Source organism: Enhydra lutris, unplaced genomic scaffold (genome assembly GCF_002288905.1).
Source record: "Enhydra lutris kenyoni isolate GAN:26980312 unplaced genomic scaffold, ASM228890v2 scaffoldscaffold30, whole genome shotgun sequence".
Lineage (NCBI taxonomy): Eukaryota > Metazoa > Chordata > Mammalia > Carnivora > Mustelidae > Enhydra > Enhydra lutris.
Window position 1 is genome coordinate 22,754,741 of NW_019154114.1, and position 14,580 is coordinate 22,769,320.

The window sequence follows — 14,580 nt, forward strand, 5'->3', positions numbered from 1 at the left end:
GTGTGTCCTCTGGTGTGTGATGAGACCTGACCTCCATGTAAAGCCTCGCCCACACTCCCTGCAAACGTAGGGCTTCTCCCCTGTGTGTGTCCTCTGGTGTGTGATGAGATTTGACCTCCGTGTAAAGCCTCGCCCACACTCCCTGCAAATGTAAGGCTTCTCCCCTGTGTGTGTCCTCTGGTGTGTAACAAGGACTGACTTATGAATGAACCCTCTCCTCAGCTCCTTGCCAACAGACAGCTTCTCCTCTTTGTGTGTTCTCTGGTGTCTGCTGAGATATGACCTATCATCGAAGCCTTGCCCACTGCCTCTATATTTGACTCTTATAATTCTTGACATTCCTACCCCCATGAATAATTTTCCTGTCTCCTCTGGATTCAGTTTCTGGCCTGTGCTGGGCTCTTCCTCTACCATTCCCTCATACCCTGTTTGTCCTTTGCATGGGGTGGGAAAGGCTCTTGAATTTCTCCTCTGCCTTATACTTTCAAGCAAAGGTTTGAAACTTTCTTTGACCTCTTGACCTTTAGCTTTGTCATTCCAGCTCTGCGGATCAGAATGTTGCTGCTGCTGGTGATTTTGTTCGCCTGGGCAGGGATCCTCTGGCTGGAAATGTTCTCTTGCAGATATTCGTGGGAGGATCTGAGAAGGGTGATTGCGTTCCAAATGTTGGCTGAGGAATTTCTGACTGGAGAAAGCCAGAGTGCAAGAAGGACAGGGATGTATCTCTGGCCTTGGTTCTGCTGAAAAAAGAAATTTTTGGTCAGGTAGATGTTGATGCAACTGGCTGTGTTGTATGCTTTGTCTCCTGGTAAGGCCACCCTGGTGCTCATTTTTATTGTGTTGACAATGCAAGCTCTGTCTCCTGCCAAGGGTTCCTTCACTCTTCCATTCCGTTTTTACTCACTACATCCTCCTCAGAAATCCTAAAGCCCATACTGAGGGGCTTTTCTAGTATCACCCGGACTAGGTACCTTCAAGTAGCGTCAGAGGCAGCTTCCCTCCTTATATAGACGGACAGACAGTGACCTTTCCCCACATACAAGCACCTTCTAAGTTGTATGATTCTGTGACAGCGTTTGCAGTGATTTCATTTCCTTGAGAGGCAACAACTCGCTGGGTGACTTCAATGGGATGTGTGAGTAAACACAAACCCAAGTCTCCCCATTTAAAAAGACATTTTTAACTGAGGACCAGTATGCGTCTGGATCTCTACTAGAAAGTGGGATATAGATTGGACGAGACACTTGCACAGGTCTCATGGCCTAAAGGGCTCTGGCTCCTGCTGCCCCAACTACGTTATAAATTGCTTCTATTTTAGTTTTCCGCAAATCATAATAGAAAAATATACCCTTCATACTGTATTTATTTCCTTCAGTCTTAGCCCATTTCAAATACAATAGGAAGTCCTGTTTCAAAATATTTTCCCAACCAGTTACGGGGATATATATCACCCCCCAATGCCATCCATCTCCTGCCAATATGCCATCTTCTCTCACTTAGAGATGATGTAATCTTAGAGGGGATTCCCCACTGCAGTCTTTCTCCAAAATTAACCATAGGATCATCTTAAAACAGAACACACCACTTGCCAGTTGGAAACTGCACAATTGTTTCATCTCAGTCAGGAAAACCCCCAGTGTGTCAGAGTGGACCATAGGCTCTAGGAAGTCTGTGGCTCTCTCTGACCTCCATTCCTGACGTCTATGCTTCCTCTAACCGGGGGGGTTCTCAGCCACACACCACACACACCCACCTCTCTTGTGCCTCGGGGCAGCTGTCTAGGTGGACCCCCTTTGCCTGGAATCCTTTGCTCACAGGTGTTTGCACACCTCAAATGTTACCTCCTGGGAGAGCCCTTCCCTATCCAAGCTCTGTTGCACTCACCCTTCCCTCACATTGGTCCCCAGACACTTTCTGAGGACTAGCTTGATTTTCAAAGCACTAATTGTTGTGTGCTGTTATGCACATGCATACCTATGTGCACATATTTCCCTCGTTCATTCAGTCATCAGCTGCTGATGAGCAGTGACTCTGAAAACCTTGTTCAGTCCTGGAAGCCTATCTGGCACAGAGTAGGGACTCCCATGATAGCTACCTGAATTATGGGTGAGTACACACCAACAGAGAGATATCATTTAGAAATATGGAGAAAAAAAAAAGAAAGAAATATGGAGCAAATTAAGAAGAAAGAGCTAAAAGGGCAGAAGAAACTGCCTTGGTAAGAGAGCTGGTAGGTGCCTGAAAACTTGTTTTTTGCCTCTACAATTTTTTTATCAGTATATTCTATTATATATTTTGTGTATGAAGTATTTAAGAAATCAGAACAGAAATTAAAAATGAAAAAAAATGTTCCTAAGAGTCCCATGCCTGTGAATTCCGAATTATTTCTGAAGCATCGGAATTGCAACTGCATTGACTTTAGACAGGGTTTACTCTACTTAAGGGTTGGACTGTGGAAACTGCCAAGGAGAAATCTTCCTTTTTTTTCTGTTTTGTAGAGCAGTGGTGCCCACCTTTCCCTGCTGTGAGCTCGCTCTTCCACTTGCTTCCCCACTTGATGCCCAGCTCCTGGCCGTACTCGTCCCCGTACCAGACCAGCAGTTCGCAGCCTGGCCTGATGACCCGGCAGGTTCGGTAGAAGATCTGCCTGCGATACTGAAAGGCCACCAGATTCTGCTCCTCATCATCCCTGGCACAGTTCACGTACCTGGGAAAGAGGACCAGAGGAGGTAAGTTCCCACCACCTGAAGGCCTCCATGCTGTTATGCCGCCCACTCCCCCACTGCTCATCAGGGAATGCCCTGCTCATACTCAAGCTTCCATCAAAACAACATATGAATTCCCATCTCTAAGTTCTGCTCACTGCCCTCAGTCGGCCTAGAAGGCTCTCCCCCTTGCCTGCTTAACCATTTTTCAAATCCCAACTCCAGACTCACTGTCACTTTGATTGGTCACAAAGCCCAGTGACATCTAGTTTCTCTAAACTCTAAATTAAGTTCTGTTTTATAGCATGGTGTTTGGTCATGGACTCTGCTTCTAGACCACTACGCATCATTCCATACTCAGCCCAAATCTATGTTCCTTTGAGAGGCCTTTCTCCAATCTCCCCATACCGTGTCTGAAGCATGCATCGCCCAAGTTCCCACAGAACCTTGGAGCTCTCTCTGTCTTGCACAACAACAAAGGAAAACAATATTTTATTCATAATGCATCCCCTGCTAACATGTGAGCCCCTCAAGGAAAGGGGCTGGATCATGAAGTGCAGAGGCCTGTGGCCATTCTGCAGCCCATTTTTACACAGGCTTCAGAACTAGTTCTACTAGAACTGAGGCTAGGAAGAGCTGCTGCCCTCACGCATTAAAGGTCCCTTGTTCTAGGTTATCCCTACACTGTGTGCCCTTGAAAAATAGGGAGATTATAGTTAAATTTTCCTAAAGTCAATCCTCTACTGTCTATCTGCAATATGTCTTCCATAGGACATGGGTTGCATAATATGTGTAAGTAATGAACCCCACTGTGGAACACAGTAAGTGCTTATGAATGTTGAGTTGATAAATTAAAGTGTGAATCCAGTGTTCCTCATGAATCTGGGCTCCTCAGGGTTTTTTCCAGGGTTCAAATTTTATCTAGCATATTTTGAGGACATATGCTATGTTCTTAGCTCCTTTTTACCAAAACTGTCACTCGAAGTGAAAGAGCATTATAAGGAGAAAAATGCGGAACAGAGGATTGAGGGAGACCATTGAGGGGGCATGACAAGAAGGAAAGGAGCATGGGTTTGTGAGGGTGATTGTTTTCTCCAGAAGCCAGAACCCTGTCGGCCTTACCTCATCCAGTTGGCCCAAGAGTTATCCTTTCCATCCACGTACTCATAACAGTTTCTTCCTTTGGTGATCTGAGTTTGAGAAAGGGAAATTAAAGACTTTTTTTTTTTTTTTTTGGTGGGGAGGTAATAGAGGGATTATTTTACTCTCCTGCGGTCTGTGCTCTTCCAGCCTGCATGGGATCAGTCCCCAGTGTGACCACATGATGTGCTCCTTAGTCATCACCTACACATCTGGGTCACTTTGTCAATTCAGGGCAGGGGTCTCACAAGGGAGGAGCCTATTTGTGTCTGTATGATTATATCTCCTCTTACCCTCTGATCTTTAAGTAGGAGCTCCAGGTTCATGCAAAGTCCACTCAGTACACAGAGCTAGCCATGTTATAACCCCCATCCACGTAGATGGTGACGTCCTCCCAATCCATAGGAGGGTTGTGGGAAGCCAGAGGGTGGGGGAAGAGATGATGGTTCTCACCAACCAGGAGTATCCACTGTTGGCTGCCTCCTCATCTTCTGTGATTTGGCCCTCATAGGGGCCAAAGTGTAGCCCCAATGGCAGATCAGATGCCTCGTTCCATACTCCAAGCCCAGCCTGAGGGATGCCTGATGGTCTGATTCTCAGCCCAGGGGGCAGAGTGAGGGCTGAGCGGTTGGGTTGCCCCTTGTCCACTGCACTGTCCTTTACAAATGTAGGGGGCCCGTGAACAGCACAGCTGTCAATGAAGAAGTTCTGACACTTCTCACAATCTGGAGGCAAGAGCAACAGGGATTAGGAAAGGATTTTGCATGTTCCTGGACTTGAGCAGTTTCAGAAAGAGCCCAACACTCACATCATTTGGCCTCTACCTTGTACTCCCAGTCACTAGAGGGAGGGGATGATTTGGGGACCGGAAGACAAGACCCAGTTACGGTACCAGGAGAGAACAAGTTCCTTTGAGAGTGGGCCAAGATGGCCACTTACAGAGGTAGTCATCATCCTGGGGCTCGCTGACCTCCTGGTACGCAAGACTCTTTCTTTCTCGTAGACTATACATCTTTACTTCAACATCCTTTCTCCTGAGTTCTGAGTTGGAAAAGACTATGTGAGTGAGGTTGGTGGGGTCTGGAGTGTTAGTCCCTGTTTTGTCAGAAAACATAACATCTCCTCTGATAAATTATTACCTGTCCTTCTATATACTCTGTTCTCTGCCGTTCCCAAACTATTCAGAGTGTAAGATTCCATACTGACTAGAGATGGCTAATTCAATTTTACTTTTTTCGCCATTATCAGGTTAATCTTTGTAATCTTTCCTCTTAGAAAATGGTTCATTCACATATTTCTTCATTCAGAAAATATTTGTTGAGGGCACATTACATGTCAGGCATTGAACAAGGGCCTGGGCATTCAACACCAAGAAAGTATGGTCTTTATTATCACCGAGGGATTTATTGGACACCTTGCGTGGGTCAATTATTTTATGTTAAATTAATGCTTTCAAACAATATATAAACTATACATCTTTATCTTCATTCTACAGATTAGAATTCAGGAGCTCAGAGAATTTACAAGATTTGTCCAAGGCCTCAATGCTAACTACAGGTCTCAGGTAAGTCTAGCTTAAACCCAGGCCTAGGCAAAGTCTGTCCCACATACCTACATTGTATTCATCAACCTTTCTGGAGAACTTAGAGGGACTAAAAGTCCCCATATTATTTTTTCTTACCCAGTTTTCGTAGGGAGTGCTGTCCAGAGGTACTTGCTTCTCCAGGAAGGGACACTGGTTTCTGGCCCTGCTCTGAGCCACTTGTGTTCAGCAACTTTGCTGTTTCTGATAATTCCTTCAAACTATATTCGTTACTTAATGGCGCCCTGGGTATTCCCTTCAATGTGAGAATCACATATTAAAAGACAACATGCATTTCTTTAGTCCTTTAAGGCTTATGGTGTGTTTTCACATGCATTACTTTAGTTAGTACTTCAACAACCCTTGGGAATACTTAAAGAGTCTGAATACTAGAGGGAAAAGAAAGGGCATATGTGGGTATCAAATGTGAGACTAGAACCCATGGCTTAAGACTCTTTCCCCTTAAATTTCTCAAAATTTTCCATAAAAGTGAGAGTGAGGGAGGGAGATTACTCGGGAAGACTAGTTGGAGAATCACTGTCCTCTGTGATAGTGAGATAGAAGGTGATGAGGGCTCATAGAGGAAAAGAGGAGATCTTCTATAAACTAGTGGATATTTGATGGAGGAAGAAATGGAGGCAAATGGAGGGGACAGCACACAACTGGAAAATGAGGTGACATGAGTAGAGAGACGGGGAAGAAAACAAAGGGTTTGTAGAAATGTATCTAAACACTAAAAAAAAAAAAAAGAAAAAAAGAAAAAAAAAAGGATGCTAAAGTTGCCATTTGCCATATCCAGGAAAGACTATTTGTGATTAGATTAGCTGGTTCCTGTCAATTTTGTTTGAATAAGGTTGTAGCACCAGCTAGCTCTCTTTAGTTTCCTGATCCATAAATTGGTATATATACTAATTCTTAACGTTATAGAAAACAGAAAATATTATAATGATCATCAAATTGTTTGGTGAGGTATTTAATATAGTCAGAATAAGAGGTTACAATTTACCCCCTCAGTTGTGCCCATGTTCAAAATCTAAATCACAGATATTATTTTTAGCATTCCTTGAACTTTTAATTTTTTGTTTAATCTGTAAATGCAGAATTACTCATGCAGAAAACATTGAGGGGCCCTCTGGTGCCTTAAGCTGGGCCTGGGACTTCTGAGAAGAAAGAGCTTGTCGTGTGGAGGCAGTCTACACAAATAATTCTGAACAAAATGAGAGTTGTCTAATGAGAGCTCAGAGGAAGCAGTTGTTGTTTTCTCCTACAAGTATGAGCATTTTAGATCAGTTCCAGATACCTATCTGGAGTTTCTAATGAATATTATGCAACCTATATGAAATCTTGAAGTCATTTTATTGGTTGTTTCTCAATCAGCAAACCTGAAACTACTCAGGGCTGGGAGATACTTCCTCTTATTAGAATGGGAGGCTCTCGGTGGGGGAGGGGGAGCCTATCTTCTGCATCTGGGATCCTCCAGTGTATGAATTGCTAGTATATTTGTAAGCTTCTCTTATTTAGAGGGTCTTAGCTCATCTCTCACTTTGGCATAATAGAAAAGAACTGAGGTTGAAATCATCAAATGAATGTTGCAAATTTTACAAAACTCTGAAAGTTTTTTTTCTTAAGATTTTATTTATTTATTTGACAGACAAGTAGAGAGGCAGGCAGAGAGAGAGAGGAGGAGGAAGGCTCCCTGCTGAGCAGAGAGCCTGATGTGGGGCTTGATCCCAGGACCTTGGGATTGTGACCTGAGCCGAAGGCAGAGGCTTTAACCCACTGAACCGCCCCGGTGCCCCCAAAACTCTGAAAGTTTTAATGAGCTTATAAGTGGTTTAGAGAAGGAGCTTAGGATTAGACTGCACTATCACTGGTCCTGTGATCTCAGGTATATAATCAAACATGTCTTTGTCTCAATTTGCTCATCTATAAATGGTGATATTTATAGTACCCACCTCATAGGGTTGTTGTAAGGTTTAAGTAAGTTTATTCATTTGTTTGAAGTCTGAAGTGCAGTGAAAATAAAACAAGTGGTAGCTAATATCATTGCTGTTTTTATTAGCTATTAAAGTGATGAAGATATTGGATATTGTGCTAAAGAGATCAGGAAAGGAAGGCATCAGCTCCTACTCTTACCTGTGTTTCAATCCACGAGAAAGATTTTCTTGTCCACAGGTTTTGGGAAATACTCACCTTCTGGTGTTTACTTTGCTCCATTCTGAATGCCACCCAAGAAGGTCTGACTATAAAGTGATAAGAAATCAGTGTTCTGGTTGGTAAATGTTTCCAGACTCTAGAGGCTCTCACTAGAGACACAGAGTTCTTAACCAGGGAGTGTCGAGTATGTGGATTATCAAGGGGTGATTAGAAAATGGTTTCTGAAGTATCATCACAGCCCGTGCTGCTACTGGTGGCATGAACTAATTTACCTAAAATGTAAAAAAAAATACACAAAACCTCATTTATGCTTCATCCTATGTTCATAAGTTATCTATTACACATATTAAAACATATGTCATGAACTTCTATGGCAAATATACTCAACAAACTGAGAATTGAAAGAACTTACTTCACCATAAGAAAAAAGTCTATCTCCCACATCACACTCTACAGTTAAAAACTGAAAGTTTTTCCTCTAAGATCAAGAACAAGGCAAGGATGTCCACTCTCACTACTTCTATTCAACATAGTACTGAAAGTCCTAGCCAGGGTATTGGGGGAAAAAAAAAAAAAGGACATGCATTTTGGAAAGAAAGAGGTAAAATTTTGTTTGTTCACAGATGACATGATCTTAAATGTGGAAAATCCTAAAGATTCCATACACACACACACACACACACACACACACACACACACACACACACAAAACCTGTGAGAACTAACAAATGAATTCAGCAAAGCTTAAGGTTACAAAATTAACACTAAAAAATTTGTTGCATTTAGGTTGCCTGCGTGGCTCAGTCAGTTGAGTGTCTGACTCTTGGTTTTGGCTCTGGTTGTAATCTTGGAGTTGTGATCAAGCCCTATGTTGGGCTCTGTGCTCAGTACAGAGTCTCCTTAGGAGTCTCTGCCTTTCTTATGCTGAGTGAAATAAGTCAATCAGAGAAAGACAATTATCATATGATCTCCCTGATATGAGGAGGCTGAGAGGCAAAGTGAGGGGTTTGGGGGGGCAGGGAGGGAAAAAAGTGAAACAAGATGGGATCAGGAGGGAGACAAACCATAAGAGACTCTTAATCTCACAAAACAAGCTGAGGCTTGGCGGGGAGGGGGTAGGGATAGGGTGGTTGGGTTATGGACATTGGGGAAGGTATGTGTTATGGTGAGTGCTGTGAAGTGTGTAAACCTGGCGATTCACAGACCTGTACCCCTGGGGCTAATAATACATTATATGTTAATAAAAAATTAAAAATTTAAAAAAAAAGAGTCTCTGCCTTTCCATCTCCATCTGCCACTCCCCCCAATGTGTATGCACGCTCTCTCTCAAATAAATAAGCAAACAGAATGTTAAAGAAAATTAGTGGGGGCGGTGAGGAGACGGGGTAACTAGGTGATGGGTATTAAGGAGGGCAAGTGATGTGATGAGCATTGGGTGTTATACACAACTAATGAATCACTGAACACTACATCAAAAACTAATGATGTACTATATATTGGCTAATTGAACTTAATAAAAAACTTATCTGCATTTGTATGTACTAACAATGAATAATCCAAAAGGAAATTAAGAAAACAGTCTTATTTATAATAACACCAAAAGGAATGAAATAATTAGGAGCAAACTTAACCAAGGAGGTGTAACATTTGTACACTGAAAACTACAAAACATTACTGAAAGAATTTAAAGAAGACACAAGTAAATGGAAAAACACCCCATGTTCATGTATTAGGGGTCTTAATATCATTAATATGTCTACACTACAAAGCAATATACAGATTCAATGCAATTCTTATCAAAACCCGAATGGTATTTTTTTGCAAAAATAGAAAAAGTCAATCCTAAAGTTAATATGAAATTTCAGAGGACCCCAAATAGCCAAAACAATCTTGAGAAAGAAGAACAAAGTTGGAGAACTCACAGTTTCTGGTTTCAAAACATATTACACGGCTACAGTAAGCAAAACAGTATATTATTGGCATAACAACAGACATATAATCTATGGAACAGAATAGAAAGCCCATATAGTTGAATAATCTTTGTAAAGGATGCCAAGACTATAGAATGGGGAAAGGACAATCTTTTCAACAAACGATGCTGAGAGAATATAATAGTCACATGCAAAAGAATAAAGATGCCTTAACAAAGAAGAGAAAAGCTGGAGGTAACACAATTCTGGACTTCAAGTCCTATTACAAAGCTCTAGTAATTAAAACAGTATGGTACTGGCATAAACATAGACACACAGATCAATGGAACAGACAGAAAACCCAAAAGTGAATCCACAACTATATGATCAATTGATCTTCAACAAAGCCAGAAAGAATCTCTTCAGCAAATGGTGTTGGGAAAACTGGACAGCAACATGCAAGGGAATGAAACTAGGCAACTTCCTTACACCGAACACAAAAATAAATTCAGAATGGATTGAAAACCTAAATGCAAGACTTAATACCATAAGAATCCTGGAGGAGAGCACAGGCAGTAACCTCTTTGCCACTGGTCACAGATACGTCTTTCTAGATATGTCTCCTGAGTCAAGGGAAGCAAGCAGAAATAAACTACTGGGACTACATTGAAATGAAAACCTTCTGCACAGTGAAGGAAGCAACCAACAAAATTAAAAGGCTGCCTACAGAATGGGAGAAGATATTTGCAAATGACATATCTTTTTTTTTTAAGATTTTATTTATTTATTTGACAGACAGAGACTACAAGTAGGCAGAGAGGCAGGCAGAGAGAGGGGGAAGCAGGCTCCTCGCTGAGCAGAGAGCCCCATGAGGGGTTTGATCCCAGGACCCTGGGATCATGACCTGAGCCGAAGGCAGAGGCCTTAACCCACTGTGCCACCCAGGCACCCCACAAATGACATATCTGATAAATGGCTACTATCCAAAATATATAAAGAATTTATAAAACTCAACACCTCCAAAATGAATAATCCAATTAAAAAATGGGCAGAAGACATGAATAGACATTTTTTTCAAAAAAGGCATACAGATGGCCAACAGACATGAAAAGATGCTCACCGTCACTGATCATCAGGGAAATACAAATAAAAGCTACAGAAGATGTCATCTCACACCTGTCACAGCACAGGGTGAGGATGTGAAGAAAGGGGAACCCTCTTGCACTGTTGGTGAGAATGCAAACTAGTGCAGCTACTCCAGAAAACAGAATGGAGTTTCCTAAAAAGTTATAAATAGAACTATCCTATGATCCAGCAATTGCACTACTAGATATTACTCAAAGAATAAAAAAGTACTGTTTCAAAGGGATACATGCACCCCAGTGTTTATACCATCCATATCTACAATAGCCAAACTACGGAAATAGTCCCAAGTGTCCAACTGACAAATGGATAAAGAAGATGTGTTATATATACATATACATATATACATATAAATCTATCTATATCTCGATATAATATATATGAATATTAGCTATAAAAAAGAATGAAATCTTGCCATTTGCAACAACATGGATGGAACAAGAGTATTATACTATGTGACATAAGTCGTTCAGAGAAGGATAATTACCACATGATTTCACTGATGTGTGGAATTTAAGAAACAAATGAGCAAAGGGGAAAAAAAGAGGCAAACCAAGAAACAAATTCCAAACTATAGAGGAGAACACACTGATGGTTACCAGGGGGGAGGTGGGTGAGGGGATGAGTTAAATAGGTTATGGGGATTAAGGAGTGCACTTATTATGATAAGCACAGGTTGCATGGAAGTGTTAATTACTATATTACATACCTGAAACTGATATAACAACACTGTATGTTAACTAACTGGAATTAAAATGAAAACTTAAAAAAAATGAAGATGGACCTTTCCATAATTATCTCAAACCCTCATCCAGAATTAAGACTCTGCATGATAAGAAAAAGAATCTGGCTCATTTTGGGGTAACAAGATTATGTGTGTGATTAAATAAACATAAACAAGGATGTATCTTTACATATGTTCGTCATATTCTCTTCTAAGACATTTAATCCAATAACTGAGTAAAAGGAATCACAGAGATTAGCTCTTTGGTGGACTTACAGTCTAATTAAGGTTTCTTTAACTGCCCTTTCATTAGGTAATAATGTTTAGGAAAAACAGCCTTTTTTAAAAAAATGATGAATTTTAAATATATAAAAAGGTGTGGAGAATCATATGTAAAACCACCACCATATCCACCACCATTCAGCCTTATCTCAACATTCTGCCACAACTGTATATCTTTATTTTTTATTTTTATCTTTATAGCTTTTAACTTCTTTTTTAAAATTCAAAAACAAAAATAAAAACAAATAGAAAAATAGGGCACCTGGGTGGCTCAATTGGTTAAGTGTTTGTCTTCAGCTCAGGTCATGACCCCAGGGTCCTGGCATTGGCCTGCTTCAGGCTCCCTGCTCGGCGGGGAGTCTGTTTCTCCCTCTCTGTCTGCTCCTCCCCCAACCTGGGCTCTCGTGCACATGCTCTCTCTCTCTCTCTCTCTCACTCAAATAAATGGAATCTTTAAAAAAAGAGAGACAACTAGCCAAGACACAGCAGAACCACTTGCCACCCTTTCCATTTTCTCTTATAACTATTCTGAATTTGGCATTTCTTTTGTTTTTATATGTTTACCAACTATTATACACTATTAGTGTATTTACAAATGATATAATTATTGTCCACATTTAAAAACTTTATATGGGGGCGCCTGGGTGGCTCAGTGGGTTAAAGCCTCTGCCTTTGGCTCAGGTCATGATCCCTGGGTCCTGGGATCGAGCCCCGCATCAGGCTTTCTGCTCAGCAGGGAGCCTGCTTCCCCCTCTCTCTCTGCCTGCCTCTCTGCCTGCTTGTGAACTCCGTCTGTCAAATAAATAAAATCTTAAAAAAAAAAACTTTATATGAATACCCTCTTACTATATGATATGCTGTTTTACATCTTGGGTTTATGTTTTTAAGGAAAGAGTTTCCTTTGTTGACTCCTGAGATGCAGCTGAGCCCTGAACCTTGGGTTTTAGAAGGAAACCCGACATCTCCCTGGCCCCCTCACCTTGCTGCCTTGGCGTCCATTCTTCATCCGAATCCTCAGTGTCATCTACTTGTGGTTTGATGGCCTGCCTGCGGTGACACATGAAAGCCGGTCGAGGGGCTCTGAGACCTGGAAAGAAGCAGACTTCTGGTCCTCAGAGGGAAGAGCTAGAAGGAGGAACCAAGCACAGTGGCAGTGGACAGTACCACCCAGTCAGGGCGACTCAACTGGTGGAGGTGAGGGGAGGGCAAGGGGTGAGTTCTGCATCGCCAGCGCGAGCCCTACACTGATAGGGAAGAACACAATTTCGCTCCAGATTTGTCTTCACACGGAAGGGAACTAGGGGCAGACGGAGCCACTCCAGAGGCCAACGACGACAGGGCCGCAGGCCTGGCTCATGTTTCCCCGGCTCATCAGCACCCAGCACTTCCGGTTACCTATAGTTATCAGGGCTTCGTAGTTCCTTTTCACATTCCTGTATCGGATTTTCTCCCAGTCTCCCATCTCTGTCCATTCTTCCTTGGAGAAGTACACGGAAATGTCTTTGAAAGCGTCTTTGGCCTAGGGAAAGGAGAGATTCCATCAGTGGCTTACTAACCCCAGTTGGGACTTCGAGCTGGGCCTCCCCCCCACCTTAAATGTAGTGCATTCCCCGATTCCTCGGAGTGCTCCTGTGAAGCGGGGTGAAGAGCTTCTCTCCCTCCTGAGGGTGTCCTGGTGAACCGAACAAGCGCTGAGCGTTTCCCTAGCTGTCTTCTGACAAAGAGCCATTGCTGATGGTTCTGTCCTGTGTCCCCTCCCCCATCCCGTAAAGGAGCAAGCGCCTCCACCCTGTGTCCATGCACGGAGAGGCTCCCCCGCCGGTGGAGGCCAGGAGTCTGTGGTGCTCAGGGAGCAGCTCCTTGTCACCACCCCCTCCTCGACCTTCCTACAGACCGTGCCTGGAGCCCAGCTTCTCCCACACCTCTCACCGTGGGCTTCCACCCTGTTCTCCCCGAGTCTCTCTCAGGGGTCTCCTCTGGGGGCCTGTTGAGGCTCCTGGTGCTGGGACCTCCAGGCAGGCCCTGCTCAGACTCTGAGGCCGTCAGTGGCCGCATGAGTCTCTCTGTCCCAAGGCCAAAGCGCCTGTGGAAGAAGAAGGTGCTGAGAGTGGGTGACAGCCCAGACCACTGCCCAGAGCCGTTTCTGTCTTCCCCATTTGGGTGGGGGGTCTAGAACAAGAACATGTGGGGGCCCCAGAGAGGATTAGAAGATGCAGGTGAGGTCTGGGGTCTTGGTGGCAGGGAGGAGTCTCTCCTGGCCTTGACAGACATCCTAATGAGAGTTAGGTTTTGTTTCTTTTATTCCCCGCAGCTCGGCCGTCTGAGGGAGGGAAGCTGGAGGGATGTGGCTGCCAGCGTTTGCTGGGAGTCCTGAGGTGCAAGGCCGGAAGAGCACCGAGGAGGCCTGGGGGTCCCTGAAGGCTGGGGCTGCTGACAGACGCCCACAGCTCTGCTCCAGGGAGAGGACGTGAGTACTTCCCAAAGGAGGGTTTCTCGGGATGTCCCACTGGGGATTCTGGAAAAATGTGGTGTGAGCAGTCTGGATCTCCAAGGGACAGAGAGATCTCGGGGTGAAGGGATTTGGTCTCACTCGGGGGAGGGGTTGGGGTCTCTCATGTCAAGGGTATCTGGGGCGCCCGGCAGAGGACATCTGGGGTTCCTCAGGCTGACGGTGTTGGCAGTCTCTCAGGACAAGATTTGGGGTCTTTCAGGCTGGAGAGATTGAGAACGCTCAGGCTGAGAGAATGTGGGATCTTGGAGACTGAAGAGATTAGAGGTCTCGCGTTCTAAGATCCGTAGTCTCTCGTGAACCGGCTTTAGGTTTTCTGACGTGGAGTTTCCTTGGGGTCTGTGGAGCCGCAGGGATTTATGAGCTTGCAGGCTGATGGTCCTCAGGGTCTCTGAGGCTGGGGGGATGTGCTCTCTGTGGGCGTACAT

The 14,580-nt window shown here is 43.6% G+C and overlaps 1 protein-coding gene across 1 annotated transcript; it reads right to left on the reverse strand.

Annotated features, from left to right (window-relative positions):
• Positions 1–476: 476 nt before the first annotated feature.
• Positions 477–14,580, reverse strand: LOC111152801 (PR/SET domain 7). Its single transcript, XM_022511444.1, is given in 12 exon segments — positions 477–737; positions 2,514–2,565; positions 2,567–2,707; positions 3,828–3,895; positions 4,299–4,570; positions 4,785–4,886; positions 5,527–5,683; positions 7,621–7,670; positions 12,623–12,730; positions 13,039–13,155; positions 13,566–13,726; positions 14,474–14,580. Coding segments are annotated over 12 exon segments (1,596 nt in total).